At 59.0% G+C, this 22,308-nt stretch overlaps 1 protein-coding gene across 1 annotated transcript; it reads right to left on the reverse strand.

The window, feature by feature from the left end:
- Window positions 1-2,430: 2,430 nt before the first annotated feature.
- CAPNS1 (calpain small subunit 1) lies at window positions 2,431-21,575 on the reverse strand. The gene is made up of 11 exons (XM_048833173.2): window positions 21,424-21,575; window positions 15,887-16,123; window positions 9,790-9,823; window positions 8,660-8,749; window positions 7,654-7,711; window positions 6,652-6,716; window positions 6,203-6,271; window positions 5,424-5,502; window positions 5,217-5,333; window positions 4,268-4,326; window positions 2,431-3,426 (listed from the first exon to the last, which is right to left on the reverse strand). The coding sequence occupies exons 2-11, from the start codon at window positions 16,078-16,080 to the stop codon at window positions 3,400-3,402; spliced, it is 792 nt and encodes a 263-aa protein (XP_048689130.2). The 5' UTR covers window positions 16,081-16,123; window positions 21,424-21,575; the 3' UTR covers window positions 2,431-3,399.
- Between the last annotated feature and the right edge of the window lie 733 nt (window positions 21,576-22,308).

Here is a 22,308-nt window from a genome sequence, read left to right on the forward strand (position 1 = left end):
TGGCTCTGTGGATATGGGGATAGCAGTGGACATGATAGATCTTAACTATAGCAAAGCTTTTGACACGGTCTCCCACAGTATTCTTGCCAGCAAGTTAAAGAAGTATGGATTGGATGAATGGACTATACGGTGGATAGAAAGTTGGCTAGATCGTCAGGCTCAACGAGTAGCGATCAACAGCTCAGTGTCTAGTTGGCAGCCGGTATCAAGCGGAGTGCCCCAGGGGTCAGTCCTGGGGCTGGTTTTGTGCAACATCTTCATTAATGATCTGGAGGATGGGATGGATTGCACCCGCAGCAAGTTTGCAGATGACACTAAGCTGGGGGGAAGAGATAGATACGCTGGAGGGTAGGGATAGGGTCCAGAGTGACCGAGACAAATTGGAGGATTGGGCCAAAAGAAATCTGATGGGGTTCAACAAGGATACATACAGAGTCCTGCACTTAGGAAGGAAGAATCCCAGCCACTGCTACAGGCTGGGGACAGACTAGCTAAGCAGCAGTTCTGCAGAAAAGGACCTGGGGATTACAGTGTACGAGAAGCTGGATATGAGTCAGCAGTGTGCCCTCATTGCCAAGAAGGCCAATGGCATATTGGGCTGCATTAGTAGGAGCATGGCCAGCAGCTCGAGGGAAGTGATTATTCCCCTCTGTTCGGCACTGGTGAGGCCACACCTGGAGTACTGCGTCCAGTTTTGGTCCCCCCACTACAGAAGGGATGTGGGCAAATTGGAGAGTCCAGCGAAGGGCAACAAAAATTATCAGGGGGCTGGGTCACATGACTTATGAGGAGAGCCTGAGGGAACTGGGGTTATTTAGTCTGCAGAAGAGAAGAGTGCGGGGGGATTTGATAGCAGCCCTCAACTAACTGAAGGGGGGCTCCAAAGGGGATGGAGCTCAGCTGTTCTCAGTGGTGGCAGATGACAGAACAAGGAGCAATGGTCTCAAGTTGCAGTGGGGGAGGTCTAGGTTGGATATTAGGAAACACTATTTCACTAGGAGGGTGGTGAAGCCCTGGAATGGGTTATCTAGGGAGGTGGTGGAATCTCCATCCTTAGAGGTTTTTAAGGCCCGGCTTGACAAAGCCCTGGCGGGGATGATTTAGTTGGGGTTGGTCCTGCTTTGAGCAGGGGATTGGACTAGGTACCTCCTGAGGTCTCTTCCAACCCTGATCTTCTATGATTCTATGACACTGCCCCAAAGAGCTGACTGACTGAGTAATAAATATGATCCCCATTTTACAGAGGGGGAAACTGAGGCAGGCAAGCACTCACTATCCGTTGCAAGCCCAGGCTCCATTGTGCTAGGCCAGCACAAACCCCTAGCGAGAGACGGCTCCTGTCCCGAAGGGCTTCCAGCCTCAATTGACAGACAGCAGGAGAGGAAACAGATGCAGAGAGAAGTGATTTGAAGCAAGTCCCCCAGCAGGGAAACAGCAGAGCCAGGAACAGACCCCCTGATCTCCTGGGTCCCAGTCTGCCAACTTAGCCACTAGGCCATGCTGCATCTGGGGAGAGACGGGACCATCTCCCCATCCCTAACCCTTACCGGTAGCACTATACCTGCTTGTTACCTAGTACCTTCCCCCCAACTCCGATGAGGAATGTGTTTTCCAGACCTCCCTCCCGAGGGACTCACTCAACCACCAGTGAAATGCTGCCACCTCTGGGGTGGAACATGACGGCTGATCTGCACCAGGTATCCCACACTGAATAGCGCGTCCCCAGTTCAGGCAGGGATGCCAAAAAGGGCAGAGACGGGCAGTTGACACGGTAGCACGTAACGACTGAGTCTGGAACCAAAGTAAGAGCTCAGGGCGTTGGGGTCAGAGTCTGTTCTCAGTTAACACCAGCTGAAATCCGGTGCAAGTCCTTTGATGTCAAGATGTGGATTTACAGATGGGAGGTGTTTAAATTTGGGCCCATTTATTTTTCCATTGACCCTTTTGCGACTAAACATCCAACTGGTTAAATCCCAGTTTGGATAATTCTGCATCCCTAAAATTTTCCCCTTTGGCCACCACCCTGGGACTCAGCAAAACTCGGGTTGAATTCCCTACTCCTTCTGAGTAAGCTTGGGCAAGTCACTGCAGCTCCATGCCTCAATTTTCCCATCTGTGCACGGGGAGAGTAGCACTGGACTACCTTGTGAGGCTAAACACATTAAAGAATGTGAGGTGCTCAGACAAGGGGGCCCACACAAGCACCACAGTAAGGCCGGTTAAGCTGTTGTGTGCTGTTAAAAACAGCCGCTGCATTCCACCCCAGAGGCAGCTGCATTGCAGTGACCTAAACTGTCAGTGCTTCAGGGGAGAGGGGGGAAGGCATGACGTATGAGAACAGTGACAGCTCCTAGACAGGGGGTTGGCAGGGAGCATACGTTTAGCTGGAACGCAGGGCAGGGGCGGAAAAGAGACGCCTCCGAGCTCTGGTGACATGTTATTATAGAACTTTATTATCGTTTCTATTGAGCTTTAGAAAACACGGTGGGCGTCAGTGAGAGATACAGCTGGTACGTTCCAGGGCAAACCCCCAACAGCCCGGGCATCCCTCCTGCCTTCCAAAATGCCACCACCGAGCGGGGCAGCCCCAGACTGGCATATGCCCCAGCTCGGCAGCGGCCTCACCTGATGCCCTTGGGGACGGGGGGCACTTGATGCCCATCAGATGCCTTCCCTGGCTTGGGTGGTCTGCGGGGGATCGAACCCAGCACCTCCGGACCTAAAAAGCACAACCCTCTACCTGCAGCAGCCGGATAAAATCGCTATACATGACCTAGTCACTAGAGGAAGACGGAGAGCCAGGTGGGCTGCCATGTCTGCCACAGTCAAAAGCTTTGCCACCTGCCCCCGCCCCATGCCCAGCCTTGCTAGGGCCTGGGCGGAGAAACTGCATGCAGGGAAAGGAACTGGCCTGGTGGGCTCCCATTCCACCGACGAAATTCCAGCCAGGGAGGGAGCCGGAATCCCAGACGATCGGGAAGTTAAAATCTGCCGGCGTGTGTGGGGAGGGGTAAAGAGCTCCACGGATGGCTGCATTTGGCTTCGTTTCTGCCCCCCCTCCCGCCGGAGCTGGGAGATCCCTGGGGCCCGAAGAGGGATCACTGAAGCGTGGATCACATGGCAGCAAACATACCTCCAAATCGGAAGGCCCCCCTCCCTCCCCCCCAGACCGTACACAGCACCAGACTGAGCGGCCGGGCGTCCCGGAGCAGAGCCGGCTAAGGTGGGGGATGGAGAGGAGGGCACACCTGGTCTTCCAGGGAGCGGGGGGCGGGGGGAGGGTTGGAAATCAGAAAGCGAAGAGAAGGGCGGGTCGCAGCTGCCGTGGAGAGGCCCAGGTCGCAGCATGGAGCCCGGGGACGCGCTCCGGGCCGTCGGTCCAGGCTGGCGCACAGGATCTTAGGAGTACATGGTGAGCTGCAGCCACTGCAGGGCAGAGTGGAAGAGTGGTCAGGAGAGAGCAGGGCCGGGCAATACGAAATACAGACCGCCCAGGCGTCAGACGGGCTCGCAGAACCCAGGGGCGGGAGAGGATTGGCCCCTGTTTTTAAGGTGGAGTGGGGAGGGGCCATTCCCCGTGGACCCCAATGGGGTGGGGGTGCAGGGCCAGGGGAGGGGCCATTCCCCGTGGACCCCAATGGGGTGGGGGTGCGGGGCCAGGGGGGAGGGGCCATTCCCCATGGACCCCAATGGGGTGGGGGTGCGGGGCTGGCAGAGGGGCCATTCCCCATGGACCCCAATGGGGTGGGGGTGCAGGGCCAGGGGAGGGGCCATTCCCCGTGGACCCCAATGGGGTGGGGGTGCAGGGCCAGGGGAGAGGCCATTCCCCATGGACCCCAATGGGGTGGGGGTGCAGGGCCAGGGGAGGGGCCATTCCCCGTGGACCCCAATGGGGTGAGGGTGCAGGGCCAGGGGAGGGGCCATTCCCCATGGACCCCAATGGGGTGGGGGTGCAGGGCCAGGGGAGGGGCCATTCCCCGTGGACCCCAATGGGGTGGGGGTGCGGGGCTGGCAGAGGGGCCATTCCCCATGGACCCCAATAGGATGCTCCGGCTTTGCTGGGGCTGCGGCTGCTCCTCACGCAGCTGGGAAGGTCCCTGGCCCCGGCCCCCGCTCCACCAGGAGTGGCCTGCGGAAGCCGGGCTGGACCCGCTAACCCAGGAGTTCCTGGCCAGCCCTGCGAGGGAGGCAGGAACCACATCGGGGTCCCTTGCTAGAGAGCAGGAAGGTAAAGGCCAGGGGGCAGCCAGCCTCCCACCTCACTCACCTCCTGGATGTTCACCCGGATCTGCCCGTCCCCATCCTTATCCAGAGACTTGAAGGCACCTGTAGGAGTAGAGAGGAGAGGGGGAAGGGCGGCCTCATGGTTAACACAGTGGGCTGGGACTCCGGAGATCTCAGTTATCTGTGAGCGACCTGTGAGCCAGGGTGGGGGGGTGATAATCCTGCCTCTCTCTCCCTCCCCCACTGTCTAAATTGGGGGCTGGGACTGCCTCTCAGCACGTGTCTGTGCAGCGCCTGGCACAGCAGGAGCCGCCCCGATCTCTACCCCCTGATCATGGAGATAGAACCCAGGAGTCCTGGCTCCCAGCCCCCCCACCCCCTGCTCTAACCACCAGCCCCCACTCCCCTCCTAGAGCAGGGGATAGAACTCAGGAGTCCTGGCTCCCAGCCCCCTCCGGCTCTAACCACCAGCCCCCACTCCCCTCCTAGAGCAGGGGATAGAACCCAGGAGTCCTGATCTCCATCCCTGTGCTCCAATCGCTAACGAGCCATCCTCTCTCCAAGGCAAACGCCGGTGGCCCACCCCCTTGACCTCACAGGTCCAGAACCAGGGGGTTCCCATGAACTGGTTAGGATTAACCCCTCGGTTTCTGGCTGGAGCGCCGAGTCACTGACAGAAATCCATTTCGCCAGAGGCCAGGGCAGAGGGGTCGGGATGAGAGAGAAACCAGCTCAGGTGCCAGACCAACCATTGCTGTTGGTTTTTTGCATTATGTCTTCCATTAGCATAATGCGCCAGGCGCTGTACATTTTTATTGCTAGTAGGTGGATTACGGTAGCACCTAGGAGCCCCTGTCATGGACCAGGCCCCATTGTGCCAGGCGCTGTACAAACACAGAGCTAAACCCAGATGGGAGGGGCCCAGCCCACACTAGAGGCGGGACCCCAGAACCCTCCCCCCCATCCCCAGGACCGACCCGCAGGCCACTTACGGAACATGGCGTCCAGGCGAACCAGGCAGCTGATGAAGTTGTCGAAGTCCATGTGGCCATTCTCGTCCGAGTACCTGCGCACGATCATCTGGTACAGCTGCTCGTTCAGCCGGAAGCCTGGGGGTGGGGGGCAGAGACAGTCACTCCCCATCGACCTGAGACAGTCACTCCCCCGCCCACCAATCCCACCCCTCGGCGGCTCCTTACCCGCTGCCTCGAAGGCGCCTGGCAGCTCGCTGCTCCCGATGGTGCCGGATCGGTCCGTGTCGTACTGTTTGTAGACACACTGGGGGGGGGGGGGGGAGACAAGTTGGTTATGGGCTAAGAGAGGTCCCCCCCCCCCCAGCACAAACACCCAGCTGCAGACTGGGGCTGGGCAGGGAGGGGGACCACAGGCAGAGAGATGGCAGATATGGGCGACGGGGGAAGGGACAGAAGCCGAGATCCCCCCCCCGGAGAATGGCAGAGCAGGGGAGGGAAATAAGAAACCACCACCCCACCACTCAAGTGGCACATGGGGGGCATGAGGGACACGAGAGAGACGCCCCCCCCGACTAAAACGGCAGCCCCTCCCTAGAGCGCTGGGTGACGGAGGGAGCAGGGAGGGGGACATCAAAGGCAACGCAGCCCCTTAACTCTGCCCCCAAGGAGGGGACTGCTCGGATCCCAGCTGCCCCCCTGCCGGGCACCCCCAGTACCTCTGGCAGGTAGGCAGGGGTGCGGCGCTGGGAATTCTGGGTACCCAGAAGGCAATGCAGCAGCAAGGTTCCCCCCCACACACACACACACACACGCAGGGCTGAAAGTAACGCATGTCAATTCCAGCCGGGAAGGCTGCTTGGAGTCCAGCGCTCTTGAAAAGGCCCCCCCCAGACTGGGAGCCCCAAGGTCTCTCGTTCCCACTCCTGTTCCCACACCAGAGGGGGGGGGTACGGTCGGGTCTCAGCCACACGTGATAACCGCCCCCCTCCCCCCGATCTCTCTACCTGCCACTTCTTGATGTTCCCCCACAAATACTTGAACTCCTCGAAGCCCAGCTTCCCGGTCGTGTCGCTCTGAAGCGCTCGAGGTCAAGGAACAAAGACGTCGGCCAAAGCCACCCGGGGCCCTGCCAAGCTGCGGGGAGAGGATCCAGCAGCACAGGGGCCTTCAACATGGGTGGAAACAGCCCCCTGAGACTCTCACCCATGCAGGGGATCTCCCCAGCCAGCGTAGGGGGCAGATCAGGGACATGGCCAGAGCGCACTGTGCTGTGGCTATTCTCTGCCCCCCAGGGCCCATAGGGGGTGAAGTTTGAGTTAGGGCAGCCTGGAGACCGATAGCAGGGGCTGGGCAGGGCCTAGAATATAGGGAGAACAAAGACACGGGAGCTGTGAATCAGGCCCTGGTATCTTTAAAGGCTCCTGGGCGCAGACATCAGTCTGGAGGAGGATACATCCATGACAGCCACCATGCTGCGACAGGTGTCAATCCCGAACCCGTCTGTCTTCAGGTCAGGATCTGGAAGGCAAGAGAGCAATTTCAGATGGTGCGGGAGGAGTAAATACGACAGGGCACCAGGCCACGGAGCTCTGCATGGCACCTACTGCATCTGGGGCGCAGGGTCCAGCGCCAGGCATCTCAGTGCCATGGAGATACCAGAAGTTCAGCATCGTCCCCCATTGTTCAGAGAGGGCAGTCGGCTAGCTCAGCCACCAGATATGGGCTGGATGCAGGAATCCCTGGCCTGCATTATACAGGTCAGGCGAGATGATCACAAAAGTCCCCTGTGCATTTCTTAAGTATCAAGGTGGTGGGATAAGGGTGTGTGATTGTTGCAGAGCAGAGGGACAGTGTGATGCTGTCTGCACAGAGAACGCAGACAACACCCTGTCTCCTGGCAACTGATGACCTGGGCCCCTCCCCTGCAAGGTGCCAGCTGAAGGTGTTGGCAAACAAAGAGATCAGGTGGCCTCCTTGCCCGGGAAAGAGACAATGGCCGGAGGAGAGGCTGGAGGGAGTATCAGTTTGGAGCTCCCTGCCCCCCAAGATGGACCTAACTGAGGGATCCTGTTTCCTGTACCTACGAGCTCTGTTTTGGACTGTGTTCCTGTCATCTAATAAATCTTCTGTTTTACTGGCTGGCTGAGAGTTACTGTGAATCGTAGGAAGTGTGGGGTGCAGAGCCCCGACTCCCCCACACTCCGTGACAACTGTCCCTTCTGGCCTTAAAACCAATGAATCTAGGAAACCAAAGCACATTGCCTGAGGTCAAACCCCGAGTCAGCCGAAAATGGAACCCAGGAGTCCTGGCATTCCCTAGGTCCTCTGTAGCATCAGGACGAACGGTTACCATGCTCTGGGAGGCAGGGTCCAGCCGGCCCGGACCTTTTAACCATTTCGTAAATGAATCGACCAAGGCAGGGTTTGATTTAAACGGACTGCGGGCCCCACTTACGTCTGGTCACCACCTTGTTGAGAATGTTCATCAGCTCAGAGGCGCTCACTTCCATATCCTGCCGCAAAGCACAGAGACAAGGGGGACGTCACACGGGGCTGGAGTGACTCTCGCCCTGCCTGGTCTCTCTGGAGCAGATCACCCGGCAGGGAGCCACCTCCCGGCTGCTCCAGGATGGAGGCGGCTGCCTCCTTGCACCCATTCTTCACCCCTTAACGAGGGCCCTACCAAATTCACGGTCCATTTTGGTCAATTTCACGGTCATAGGATTTTTTAAATCATCCATTTCATGATTTCAGCTATCTCAATCTGAAATTACACGGTGTTGTAATTGTAGGGGTCCTGACCCAAAAAGGAGTTGGGGGGGGTGCGAGGTTAATGTTGGGGGGGTTGCGATACTGCTACCCTTACTTCTGTGCTCCTGCTGGGAGGGCCCTGCCTTCAGAGCTGGGCACCTCGCCAACCGCTGATCTCCAGCCGCCCAGCTCCGAAGGCAGCGCAGAAGGAAGGGTGACAATACCACACACTCCTAAAATAACCTTGTGACCACCCCCCCCCACAACTCCCTTTTGGGTCAGGACCCCCAATTTGAGAACACTGGTCTCCCCCGTGACATCTGTATAGAATAGGGTAAAAGCCCACAAAAGACCAGATTTCACGGTGGGAGACCAGATTTTGCAGTCTGTGATGCGTTTTTCATGGCTGTGAATTTGGGAGGGCCCTACCCATAACCCACTAGAGTCCCATGCTGCAGAGGATTCTGGGCAGGGCTATCTACGGAGAGAAAGTCAAAGGAGAGGAAAGGTCACAGGGTAACCAGAGGCCTGATTTGCAAAGGGGTTATGAATTGGCTGGGAGTCAGGCCCGAGGAGTCTCGATTCGGAGCCCCCCCTAACATAAATATCAGAGGCCCTCAGTGAAAATTTTGGCCCAGCGAGATGCCCTCAGGGCTGGGCCGGGGACCCTTTCTGATGGATGCAAAGAGAGAGGACGGGAAAATACTTACATCTCCAGCCAGCTGCGTGAAGAGGCGCCGAAACTGGCGTACTTCCTCGCTCTCGTTCGCTTCCACGTTGGAGAAGTGGCTGCGAGGGGGCTGGGGGGGGGGGGCCGAAATAAACAGAAAGTTACAAAATATAAATAGCCAGGGTGGTTTAAACATATACACGTCTCTCCAATGACCCAAAGGGGAAGCACCAGGACCCTAGAGCGATTTTCAGTCCTCCACTGGCAGGCGCAGATTCCTTAGCAAAAAACGTTTAAGTATCTGAAACTGAGACATAGTCCAAGAGGAGTGGATATCTGGACAGCCCGGACGCAGGGAACCCAGCTCTTGTTTGGATAGACAAGGAAAGCAGGAGACTTTCAGCTCATTGCAAGGCAGGTTTGGATATTTTATAAGCAGGTTTGGGGTGGATCGTTAGCAGAAAGCGTTTTCCCCCAAGAGTACCCTGAGTTAAATAGAGCTGGACATTGACAACCCACAAAGGGACAGATACTCAGATGGTGTAAATCAGGAATGAGACAGGCTTGCCGGTGGGGTAAATGGGCGTCACTCCACCGGTGTCAGATCCCCAGCCTGTGTAAATGAGTCTCAAGCCACTGGAGTCAATGGGGCCAGATCCCCCGCCAGGGCACTGATTTCAAGAGAACCAGTTTACACCACCAGAGGAGGATCTGGCCCAAAGAGAGACAACCTGAATGAATAAAAGCCACTTTCCCCTCCCTTTCCGGTCAATAAGATTTTCTTTGCAGGGCACGATCCAGTTCTCCAGTCGTCCACAGCGTCCTCCAGGACAAACAGGGATCAGGAGACATGAATTTCTCACGTACGACACAACACCTTGGGCTGCCTTTGTGCTCCGTGAACAAGCAGCCAAGGACATGAGCCCCATTTACTCATCTTTGCAAGTCACTTTAAAAAACAAAACAAACCCCAGAACACTTACTCCTGGGCGGACGCCTGCATTCCCGCGGCTTACCCCGACAAAAGCAGTGGGGCTCCGTGCCAGAGAACCCTCCCCCACGTGCTTTGCTACAGACTCAGCCTGTCCAGGGCCGGCGTTAATATCTGACAGGAGTCGTTAGACGCAGGACAGGCAGGGCTAGAACAGGAGAACGGTAATCAGGACTTACCGGTGGCTCCGGATTATACTGAGCTGCTGCTTCACTGTGAAACAGAGGGGGAAAGAAAGAGGAAACAATTATGAAGGGTCTTTTATACACACACGTCCATCTGGTAAAGTTATTATATATTTGCATTATGGCAGCACCCGTCAAGATCAGGGCCCCCGTCGCGCCGGGCGCCGCACGGACCCCGACCGAGATCAGGGCCCCCGTCGCGCCGGGCGCCGCACGGACCCTGACCGAGATCAGGGCCCCCATCGTGCCGGGCGCTGCACGGACCCCGACTGAGATCACGGCTCCCGTCGCGCCGGGCGCCGCATGGACCCCGACCGAGATCAGGGCCCCCGTCGCGCCGGGCGCCGCACGGACCCCGACCGAGATCAGGGCCCCCGTCGCGCCGGGCGCCGCACGGACCCCGACCGAGATCAGGGCCCCCGTCGCGCCGGGCGCCGCACGGACCCCGACCGAGATCAGGGCCCCCGTCGCGCCGGGCGCTGCACGGACCCCGACCGAGATCACGGCTCCCGTCGCGCCGGGCGCTGCACGGACCCCGACCGAGATCAGGGCCCCCGTCGCGCCGGGCGCTGCACGGACCCCGACCGAGATCAGGGCCCCCGTCGCTTCACAGACCCCGACCGAGATCAGGGCTCCCGTCGCGCCGGGCGCTGCACGGACCCCGACCGAGATCAGGGCCCCCATCGCGCCGGGCGCTGCACGGACCCCGACCGAGATCAGGGCCCCCGTCGCGCCGGGCGCTGCACGGACCCCGACCGAGATCAGGGCCCCCGTCGCGCCGGGCGCTGCACGGACCCCGACCGAGATCAGGGCCCCCGTCGCGCCGGGCGCTGCACGGACCCCGACCGAGATCAGGGCCCCCGTCGCGCCGGGCGCTGCACGGACCCCGACCGAGATCAGGGCCCCCGTCGCGCCGGGCGCTGCACGGACCCCGACCGAGATCAGGGCCCCCGTCGCGCCGGGCGCTGCACGGACCCCGACCGAGATCAGGGCCCCCGTCGCGCCGGGCGCTGCACGGACCCCGACCGAGATCAGGGCCCCCGTCGCGCCGGGCGCTGCACGGACCCCGACCGAGATCAGGGCCCCCGTCGCGCCGGGCGCTGCACGGACCCCGACCGAGATCAGGGCCCCCGTCGCGCCGGGCGCTGCACGGACCCCGACCGAGATCAGGGCCCCCGTCGCGCCGGGCGCTGCACGGACCCCGACCGAGATCAGGGCCCCCGTCGCGCCGGGCGCTGCACGGACCCCGACCGAGATCAGGGCCCCGTCGCACCGGGCGCTTCACAGACCCCGACCGAGATCAGGGCCCCGTCGCACCGGGTGCTGCACGGACCCCGACCGAGATCAGGGCCCCACTGTGCCAGGCACTGCACGGACCCCGACCGAGATCAGGGCCCCCGTCGCGCCGGGCGCTTCACAGACCCCGACCGAGATCAGGGCCCCCGTCGCGCCGGGCGCTTCACGGACCCCGACCGAGATCAGGGCCCCCGTCGCGCCGGGCGCTTCACGGACCCCGACCGAGATCAGGGCCCCCGTCGCGCCAGGTGCTTCACGGACCCCAACCGAGATCAGGGCCCCACTGTGCCAGGCGCTGCACAGAACCTGACTGAGACAGTACCTGATCCCACGAGCTTCCAATCTGCATAGACAAGGGAATAGTTATTATTCCAGTTTTACAGCTGGGGAAAATGAGGCCCAGTGAGATGCAGTGATTTGCCCAAGATCACACAGGGATCCCAGTGATGCAGCCAGGCATTGAACCAAGATTCCCCAAGTCCCAGTCCAGTTCCTTAATATTTAATGTATTTAATATTTCGAGTGCTATAGAAGAGAGGTGGCTGAGACAAAAGCATCCCAGAAGTGAAGATCCGGCTGTTGTCAAGTGAAATGATGCACCTGAAACAGGAGCCACCCCTTAGTTGTGTGTCTGTACAGCACCTGGCACCTGGGGTTCCTAGTGTGCCACCATAATACATGGAAGAGCACCTCCCTGCTATACAGAGGGGGAAACTTGAGGCACAGAGTCACATCCAGGCTCACACAGAGACAACAGCAGAGCTGGGAACAGAACTTAGGGCTCCTATCTCCCAGTTCAGTATCCCAGCCACTAGACCACGCTGCCTCCCCTACACACAATACATGGCATGATAAACTGCAGAACCACTTTCCAATTTAGAGGTAGATCCCTGTATAAACAGCTGCCACACCCCACCCCCAGAGGTGGCTGCATTTCAGTGCTGGGTGAGGGATCCCTGCGTATATGGTTTGCCAGGTGCTTGGAGATCTTATGCATGGAAAGCACTGGGGGGACTATCAGTGATGACAGAAGAGCCCAGCATCAGGGGAAGAACCGAGGCGGGGACAGAGAAAACGGGAACTCTCCCCTGCGCTCGTCAGGGTTTTCCTGGGGCCTGGGCCTCTAGCTAGTTCCCACCATGTGGACAAACCAGTCTGACTAAAAAGCAAAACAAGGCAGAGCCGCCCAGCCAGCCCTAATCCCGCCACCCCATCAATAGGGCAGGGCACCACATTCAAAGCAACACCTCCTAGCAAGGGAGAATCCACTTCCCCCAAGAGGCCACGGGATTCTGGGGTTCAAGCCAGACCAGTAAGGGGATGGGTCACCGCCTGCCCTGTAACTCTGGGTGCCTTCAATGCCCAGCCTTTACCCAGCCTGCAAACTGAAATCAAGACCTCTCCAGCCCTGAAATCGCCCTGGAGGGACCAGCCCCTCTCACTGGGCCCCCACTACAGATCCTCTGCTCTCCTCCAGCCCATCAAGCAGACCCTCGATGGAGCTCAATCAGCGGCTGGTGATTTACGAGATGAAAGCCAAGTGAGTTGATTCACAAAGGCCCATGGGTCAAGTGATGCCAAGTAACGGGGAGAAAGGCCAAGACGGGAATTAAACTGAAAACGAGCGTCTCAGAGACTCGGTCTCCTGTCCAGCATTTCCAGGCCAGACAGAGATCAGATTGCTCAGTTCCTTTGTCTCAGCCTGCCAGCACCTCGCCCAGCCTGGGTGAACCCCAAAACACCACACGCTCCTCTGGTGCCCCAGCATCAACAGATCCCGGAAGGATCTGGGATACGTTCCCAGAGAGTAGTTATCAGTGATTCACAGTCATGCTGGAAGGGCCTAACGAGTGGGGTCCCGCTGGGATCAGTCCTGGGTCCGGTTCTGTTCAATATCTTCATCAGTGATTTAGATAATGGCATAGAGAGGACCCTTATAAAGTTTGCAGACGATAGCAAGCCGGGAGGGGTTGCAAGTGCTTCGGAGGAGAGGATGAAAATCCAGAATGACCTGGACAAACTGGAGAGATGCTCTGAAGTCAATAGGATGAAATTCAACAAGGACAAATGCCAAGTGCTCCACTTAGGAAGGAACAATCAGGTGCATACATACACAATGGGAAGTGACGGCCTAGGAAGGAGTACTGCAGAAAGGGGTCTGGGGGTCAGAGTGGACCACTAGCTAAATAGGGGTGAACAGCGTCACACTCTTGCCCAACCAAAAAAAAAACAAAGCAAACACCATTCTGGGCTGTATCAGCAGGAGTGTTGTAAGCAAGACACGAGAAGAGATTCTTCCGCTCTACTCCGCGCTGATTAGGCCTCAGCTGGAGGATTGTGTCCAGTTCTGGGCGCCACATTTCGGGAAAGATGTGGACACATTGAAGCAAGTCCAGAGGAGAGCGTGAACACCAATAAACAGGCCCCTACAGCCAACAACAGTATCGTCAGGGACACAGCCAGACTCTTTAGGAGCCTTTAGGCTAGGGAGCCTTTCACCCACAGGTTCACCAGTTCGAATCTGGCCTGGCTGAAAATTGTTACACTCCCCACCCTGGATGGCTGTATGGTGGCCCCTGCCTGTAATAAATTCAGTCCAGTTCCTAGCAAGATCTATGCCCCCGACACATAATCCACTACCCTTCCCGGCCACTCAGCAGCCACCAGGGCTGACCTCTCCTCTCACCCTCTAAAGCAGGTCCCTCCAGGTCGGGGCAGGGCACAGCAGCTGGGGATGAGAGACTGACCCAGCCGCTGGCCAACTTTAGGCACGTCACTTACCGAGCCTCAGTTTCCCCATCTGTAAAATGGGGATAATGACGTGTAAAAGGTTGATATAAAGAGGACGGTGATTCTTCATATCCATTTGAGGAGAGGACAAGAAGGAATTAGCTTAACTGGCAGGAAGGGAGATTGAGGTGAGGTATTAGGAAAAACTTTGTAACTCTCAGGGGAGTTAGGCTCTGGAACAGGTGATCAAGGGAGGTTGTGGAATACCCATGGTTGGAGGTTTTTAAGAACAGGCTGGAAAAACCCCTCTCAGGCATGGTCTAGGTTTACTTGGCCCAGTAAACTGGAGGGAGGGGAGAGGAGGAGGAGGTGTGGACTAGGTGATCTCTCGAGGTCCCTTCCAGTCCGACATCTCTGTGATTCTGCCCTCCTTAACACAGCACTTTGAGAGCTACAGATGAAAAATGCTAGATGAGAGTGAAGTATTATTACCATGCAGCTCCCCATGCTGCGCCCGCCCTGCAGATCCAGCCATTCAAACCAGCCCCTTTGGCCAGCAAACAGAAAGACAACAATTAAGGAGCCTGTCTGGGGTTTCTCCTCCCACTATTGGAGACTGGCACAGACAAACTCATCCCACTGTCCTTGATCCAAAGGCACTCCCCCCAACCCCAATCCAATCCGAGAAAAGAACCCAGGAGTCCTAGTGCCCGGACCCCCGCTCTCGAACTGTCCAAAGTCTCCAAGGAGGAAAAGATGCACATTGATCTCTCTGGGCCTCAGTTCCTCCGACTAGAAAATGGGGTAATGAGCCTTCCTTATCTATTGAAATGGCAAAGGCTGTCTCTTAAAGTCTGTCTGGGCAGTGCCAGGCCCGATGGGACCCCGATCTCCGTCACCGCGCGTCTGGGCGGCGCCAGGCCCGATGGGACCCCGATCTCCGTCACCGCGCGTCTGGGCGGCGCCCGGCCCGATAAGGACCCCGATCTCCGTCACCGCGCGTCTGGGCGGCGCCCGGCCCGATAAGGACCCCGATCTCCGTCACCGCGCGTCTGGGCGGCGCCCGGCCCGATAAGGACCCCGATCTCCGTCACCGCGCGTCTGGGCGGCGCCCGGCCCGATAAGGACCCCGATCTCCGTCACCGCGCGTCTGGGTGGCGCCCGGCCCGATAAGGACCCCGATCTCCGTCACCGCGGGTCTGGGCGGCGCCCGGCCCGATAAGGACCCCGATCTCCGTCACCGCGCGTCTGGGCGGCGCCCGGCCCGATAAGGACCCCGATCTCCGTCACCGCGCGTCTGGGCGGCGCCCGGCCCGATAAGGACCCCGATCTCCATCACCGTGTGTCTGGGTAGCACCCGGCCTGACGGCACCCCGATCTCCCTCGCCATGCGTTTGGGCAGCACCCGGCCCGATGGGACCCCGATCTCCGTCACTGTGCGTCTGGGCGGCGCCCGGCCCGATAAGGAACCTGATCTCTGTCACCATGCGTCTAGACGGCACCCGGCCCGATAAGGAACCTGATCTCCGTCACCATGCGTCTGGGCGGCACCCGGCCTGACGGGACCCCGATCTCCCTCACCGTGTGTCTGGGTAGCACCCGGCCTGACGGGACTTCGATCTCCCTCACCATGCGTTTGGGCGGCGCCCGGCCCGATGGGACCCCAATCTCCGTCACCGTGCGTCTGGGCAGCGCCCGGCCCGATAAGGACCCTGATCTCCGTCACCGTGCGTCTGGGCAGCGCCCGGCCCGATAAGGACCCTGATCTCCGTCACCGTGCGTCTGGGCAGCGCCCGGCCCGATGGGACCCCGATCTCCCTCACCGTGCGTCTGGGCGGCGCCTGGCCCAATGGGACCCCGATTCCCATCACCGTGTGTCTGGGCGGTGCCCGGCACAATTGGACCCCGATCTCGGTCACCGTGTGTCTGGGCAGCGCCCGGCCCGACGGGACCCCGATCTCCCTCACCATGCGTCTGGGCGGCGCCCACCCTGACGAGGCCCCGGCCTCGGTCACGGAGACCAGGCATTAGCGCAAAACCAATAACAACAAGGCTACGTACGAACCTGATGGCACTGATCACTCCCCCGATGATGCCCATGGCTCCGCCACCGCCTCCCCCACCTCCAGCCCGTCCTCCTCCACCGCCGCCACTCAGGAATCCTCCGATCACATTCCCGATGTTCCCGCCGAAGCCCCCGCTTCCGCCTCCTCCCCCTCCTCCTCCTCCTCCTCCTAGGAAGTTCTTGACCAGGAACATCGGGGCGGTTTCCTAGCTGGAGGAAGATCTGCGAAAAGATGGGCTGGAAAGAAAACAGACAAAGGGCTGGTCAGTTCCACTCCCCCTCAACCCACCGGTGGTTCTGCTACAAAGCGCGGCCACCCTTTTCCCCTTGGGGAGACGACGACGTCTCTCCCAGGAGGGTTTTCAGCACAGACGACACGTGTCTTCGCCCAGGAGTAACTGCCCCCTCTGCCCCACCCGCAGTGTTTGCTCAGTAGCCTCACAGCAGAAGCAGCCCATAGGGGGGCAAGCAGGATGCTCTGGGAAGCATCTGGCACAAGCACCTGGTTAGTTAGCTCCTGGACAATTTCAAGGCCCACACCTGCAGGGGACCGAGCGCCCTCTAACTCCCGGGGGGGGGTAGGGCCCCAGCACCTAGCAGGATCTGGATGGGCTGTTGCCAAAACAGGGAATCAAACTGGAGAGTAACCACGGGCATCTGGTGCCATGCTTTTGCATGGGAGGGGAGCAGGGTCTAGTAGTTAGAGCAGGGGTTGGGGTTGGGAGCCGGGACTCCTGGGTTCTAATCTCAACTCTGGAAGGGGAGTGGGGGGGGGGGGCTGGAGGCCAGGCTTCTCACATTCTATTCCAAGTTGTGGGATGGGAGCAGGGACTAGTGGTTAGAGTGGGGAGGCCGGGGGGGGGCTAGAAGCCAGGACTCCTGGGTTCTAACCCCAGCTCTGGAAGGGGAGCACAGGGGCTAGGAGCCAGGACTCTGACATTCCATTCCCAGCTCTGGGAGGGCAGTGGTGTCTAGTGGTTAGAGCAGCAGGGCTGGGAGCCAGGACTCCTGGGTTCTAGCCCCAGCTCTGAACGCGCTTCAAAGTCCCCAGCTTTGACAAAAACCTTTCCACCATCAGGCTGACACAGACGGCACCTGCGACCCAATGAACCCCAGCCAACCCACTATACAGAAACAAAACAAACAAGAAAGAGGAGAAATGAATAAAAAATAGCAAAACAAAACCCCAAATTCCTACCCCAGGCAGGATTTTTTTTTCCCCAAAGAGGGAGACATGGCAGAGAGACTATGAAATCCACAGGGGATTCTGCTAGTGGAAAAAAGCCCTGATACAAGGGCGATGGGCAGCAACAACTCTGGAATCTCTCTCTCTGTACATCTGTTCTGAGCTCTGGGAGAGGAACGCAGTCAGCTCGGAGGGGACTGATGTGCGGGTTGCGGGGAGGGGTCAGGACTCCTGGGTTCTATCCCCAGTTCTGGCAGTGGGATGTAGTTTAACACAGAGCCCTGTAACCTGACCCGAACCGACAGGACCAACTACAAGGGTTGGGTCTGCGTCAGGTGGGAAACCTGTGGCCCCCCCGCACGCCACACGACGCAGCAGCGGGTAGATGACCGGGGCAGGGCACGCAGCCGCCGCTGTGCCAACCCCACGGGCAGGAGATGCCGGTGGCAATGCCGCAGGTTTCGGGAGAAGGGTTGGGTCGGAAAATGACTCAATCAGCTCAGATTTGGGTTTGGGGCGGACCTAAAAATTAAGCCCAAGCAGGGATAGCTCAACAGGGGGATGGATAGCTCAGTGGTTTGAGCATTGGCCTGCTAAACCCAGGGTTGTGAGTTCAATCCTTGAGGGGGCCATTTAGGGATCTGGGGCAAAAATTGGGGATTGGTCCTGCTTGGAGCAGGGGGTTGGACTAGATACCTCCTGAGGTCCCTTCCAACCCTGATCTTCTATGATTCCAAGTTGGATTGGGAGAGACCGGAAGTCAGGCCTCCCAGCTTTGCCACTAACGTCCCATGTGATCTCGAGCCAGTCACGCCCTCGCTCCGTGCCTCAGTTTCCCCTGCTGTGAAACAGGGAAAACACCCGCCATAACCACCTAGCAGGTACTAAATGAACACCCGCCGGGGTTCATTTAAAATCTGGCCGGTGCTGCCGAGGGACACAAAAGAACTTTTGTTTCGTTAGCGACTATTTTCCCCTCTTCTGTTTTCAGCGGGCGAAATCACCAGCCAGTTTCAGCAGACCGGGTCGAGCTTTGGAAGATTTAATGCCGGCGCTGCAGGAACAGCGGAGCCCAGACGATGCAAATCAGAGAACACTGGGGCATTGTCTACACCTACGGCCCATTTGTAAGCGGGGGGAGGGGAAGCCGACTGGGCTAAACTGGCCCCATCTCAGCTCCCTGCAAAACGCATCCACTGACTGGCCCCGGGGCAGACGGGGAGAGCAAGCGGGATTCTAACACGCTTTATGCGCAAGATGCAGGATCCCAGATGAGCAGCCAGGGCTGTAGAATCGCTGTCCCCAGCGAGGGCCCAGCTGATTCCCAGGTCGACCGCTGGCTTGATTAGCAGGCCAAACAGATTTAATTGGGCCTTAATAGGGGCTCTGCCAAGACAGCTTTAGCACGCGACACCCTGAGGCCAGGCTAGCTCACAGGACAAGCGGGGTACGACAGTAAAAGTCGTATGGACTCAGCCACCCACCTTTCTCTCCATTTAATCGAGTGGGGCGGGGGAATGAAACAGAAGTCCTGCCTCCCAGCGCTTCCCTGCTCTAACCACCAGACCCCACTCCTCTCCCCGAGTTGGGACCAGAACCCAGGACTCCCGGCTCCCTGCCTTGGTGTTCGAACCACTAAACCCCACTCCTCTTCCACCTGTAAAGAGAACCCAGGAGTCCTGGCTCCCAGCCCCCCCTGCTCTAACCACCAGACCCCACTGCCTTCCCTCTGCGCCTGAGACCCCTGAGCAGAACCCAGGAGCTATGAGGCCTCGACCTGTCCTCCAGGCCACACCAAAGCGAGAAGAGCGCCCCAGAGCTGGAACTGTGGCAGCCCGGGGGGCAGGAAAGCTGGGTGCGGTGTCAGCTGGGGAAAGGAGCAGATGCTAGAGCAGCGGGAGGCCTCTGGGCACCAGGCCAGATGCCTGGGGGCGTGGGCGAAGAGAGAGACAATGGGGCGTTAGCTCCATGGGCGAGCAGCCAGGGTGGGAGGCCAAACCAGGTTCATAGGCTCCAGCCAGCCGGGGGGCAGGCGAAGGGGTGGAGGACAGTGACCCAGGACCGGTGTGCAAGAAGCCTAGTTAGGCCCAGGGCTGAGCAAGCCAGTTGGCACCCCATCTGCTGGGGTGGGGGGGGCGCTAATGGGGGGACATGAGCCAAAGAGAAGAGATCCCCTCCTTGCTGGGTCAGAGCACGGACAGACGCACGCACACACACAGTCCCTGTGGGGAAGAGGTATCCGTGTTCCCCATGGGTGAGAGGAATCCAGCATAAAGGAGAAGGAAGAAACTCCCTGAAATCCCCGTGGAGGGGGAGGAATCCAGCATAAAGGGGGTCAAGAGATCCCTGTGGGGAAAGGAATCCAGTGTAAAGAGGAAGCAGAAGATTCCCTGAAATCCAGGTGGAGGGGAAGAAATCCAGTGTTCAGGGTGGCAAGAGATCTCCCTGGAGAAGGATCCCAGTCGGAGGGATGGTGGTGGGGCGATCCAGCGTAAAGAAGAGCAAGTTGTCCCCAGGGGGGAGGAATCCAGTGGAGTGGGGGGGGAAGGGGAAGAGAGAATCTAGTCCTAAGAGGATCCCCTAGAGCAGGGGTTCCCAACCAGCAGTACGGGTACCGCGTACCGCTGGGGTTACGCAGAGGTCTTCCATCAACTCCGCCTCGTTTTACAACAGGCTGCATAAAAAGCACTAGGGAGGTCAGTACAAACTCAAATTTCATACAGCCAATGATTCGTTTAGACTGCGCTATAGACGAGCCACTGAAATGGAAGTACAATATTGCTATTCCAGCGGATTTCTTTTATAAGGCTCTGGTCAAAATGAGAAAGTCGGCCATTCGTCAGCATTAGCGCGCTGGGACACTTTGGTCTTTTGAGGTCTGGTTTGGCCAGCAAATCCTTCTTGAGCAAGGAGCAATTTAGGGGTGCATGAGAGAAATCAGACTCGCGAAAGGGGTACAGTCGTCTGGACAGCCACTGCCCTAGAGATCCTAGGGGAGGAATCCAAAGAGAGCAGAAAGTTGGAGGTGTAAAAGGATGGAGTGGGAAGGGGGTTAGACAACCACATCAGAGGGGAGAAAAGGCCCCAGTGTAGGAGTGGAGGGTAGATTTCAAGGGATCGAATGGGGCAAAGGGATTACCAGGTAGGGATTTAGAGATCATGCTATAGAGGGAGGAACCCAGAGGGACACATCTCCAGGGAAGGGGAAAGGATAGAGAGAATGGAGTAAGGAAGGAATTTGACCATGGGGATCCAGTGTGTGAAGATCTGAAATCTCCAGGGAAGAAAAGAGGAGATCCAGAGGGAGGGGATCAGAGACCCCCAGGGGGAAGGGCAGGGATCCAGTGTGGGGGGATTCAAAAGGGAATCCTGAGGAAGAAAGGGGAGGGATCCAGCATGCATGGGGGCAGGAGGGGATCCCCCGGCAGAAGGAAGGGGATCCCATGTGCCTGGGGGATTCAAAGGGGATCCCCAGTGGAGAAAGGGGAGGGCATTCAGTGCAGATGGGTAATCACCAGGGGATAAAGAGGAAGGAATCCAATGCACATGGGGGACCAGAAGGGGATCCTAGGGGGAAGGGGAGGGGATCCAGTGTGCAGGGGATCACAGGGGAAGGAGAGAGGATCAAGTGTGCAGGGGGCAGGAGGGGATCACGGGGGAAGGAGAGGGGATCAAGTGTGCAGGGGGCAGGAGGGGATCCCAGGGAAGGGAGGGAATCAGAGGGGGAATCCCCAGGGGGAAAAAGAGGGGATCCAGTGCTCAGAGGGTAGAAAGGGATCCCGGGGGGAAGGGAGGGATCCAGTGCATGAGGATCAGAGAGGGGATCCCCAGGGGGAAGGGAGGTACTTCACTGTGCAGGGGGTAGGAGGGGATCTTGGGGGAATGGAGGGGATCTAGTGGATGGGGATCAAAATGGGATCCCCAGAGGGGAAGCGATCCAGTACTCAGGGGGGAATCCCGGGGGGAAGGGAGGGGATCAGAAGGCGATTCCCAGGGGAAAGGGAGGGAATCCAGGGGCCAGGAGGGGATCCCGGGGAAGGGAGGGAATCAGAAAGGGAGGGGACCCAGTGGATGGGGATCAGAAGGCGATTCCCGGGGGAAGGGAGGGAATCCAGGGGGCGGGAGGGGATCCCGGAGAAAGGGGAGGGGATTCAGTGGATGGGGATCAGAAAGGGAGGGGATCCAGTGGGCATCTGGGGATCCACCCGGTGCACGAGCGGCCCCCAGCCCCAGGGATCTGGGGCAGCGGAAGCCAGGACGGGGGCCGGCCACGGCGGGATCCGCTGGGGGCAGGAGCCGGGGACCCAGCGGGCGACGGGGTGGCCAGTCGGGGAGGCCCCCCCGGACCTACCTGCGGGAGGCGATGCGGGACTCCGGGCTCTGCCTGCAGCGGGCCTCTGCCAGCGGCCGGGACGGGACTGCGGGACCCGCCACGCCCGAGCGAGTCACTGCGGCGGGGCGGGCCCCACAGCCGCGGCCAGAGGCGCCTCCCTGATCCACCGGGGCCCTAGTGCCGCCCGCAGGGCTCAGAGAGAACCCAGGAGTCCTGGCTCCCAGCCCCCGCCCCCCCGGTCTAACCACTAGATCCCGCTCCCCTCCCAGAGCTGGAGAAAGAACCCAGGAGTCCGGAGGGCTATCCCTGACTCCCAGCCCCCCCAGCCCAACCAATAGACACCCCCCCCTGCCCCTCCCACAGGCTTAATTCAGTGTAACCATTGTTAGGGTGGATCGATGCCCAAAACTAAAAGTACCCCATGTGGGCCTCCAACCCACAACTCCAGAGAAAGACCCACCTGCCTCCACAGCTGAATTAGCCACTCTGGCTTGGGAAACTCCCTACAGGCAGCTCTCCCGTGAGCCTGAGTAGGATCTTAGAGACAGCCAACACCAGGGACTCCTTAGATGATGGGCTTAGTGGTTAGTGTTGGGGGAGTGGGACTCAGGACTTCTGGGTCCTGTTCCCATGGACAGTGGGATGGAGTTCCCAGGGGTCAGGACGCCTGGGTTCTCCTCCCCGCTTGGGAAGAGGAGTGGGCTCTCCTGGTTGAAGCTGGGAAGCAAGATTACTGGGGCCCAATTCTCAGCTCAGGGAGAGGAGTGAAGTCTATTGGTTAGATTATTACTGGTATTAGGGGAGCACCTATGAGCCCCAGTCGTGGACAAGGACCCCCCCCCCCCACCGTGAGGCGCTCTACAGCAGTGCCCAGGGGGTCAGGACTTTGAGGGCTGAGTTCCC

Source organism: Caretta caretta, chromosome 23 (genome assembly GCF_965140235.1).
Source record: "Caretta caretta isolate rCarCar2 chromosome 23, rCarCar1.hap1, whole genome shotgun sequence".
NCBI classification, from domain to species: Eukaryota; Metazoa; Chordata; order Testudines; family Cheloniidae; genus Caretta; species Caretta caretta.

Excerpts from the sequence above, each read along its gene's own strand:
- CAPNS1 (XM_048833173.2), bottom strand. The coding sequence starts at position 16,080 with ATGTTCCTGGTCAAGAACTTCCTAGGAGGAGGAGGAGGAGGAGGGGGA. Across the intron at positions 9,824-15,886 it reads GGAGTGATCAGTGCCATCAG|TGAAGCAGCAGCTCAGTATA; the intron begins GTTCGTACGTAG and ends TCTGTTTCACAG. Across the intron at positions 6,717-7,653 it reads CAACAAGGTGGTGACCAGAC|ATCCTGACCTGAAGACAGAC; the intron begins GTAAGTGGGGCC and ends CTTGCCTTCCAG.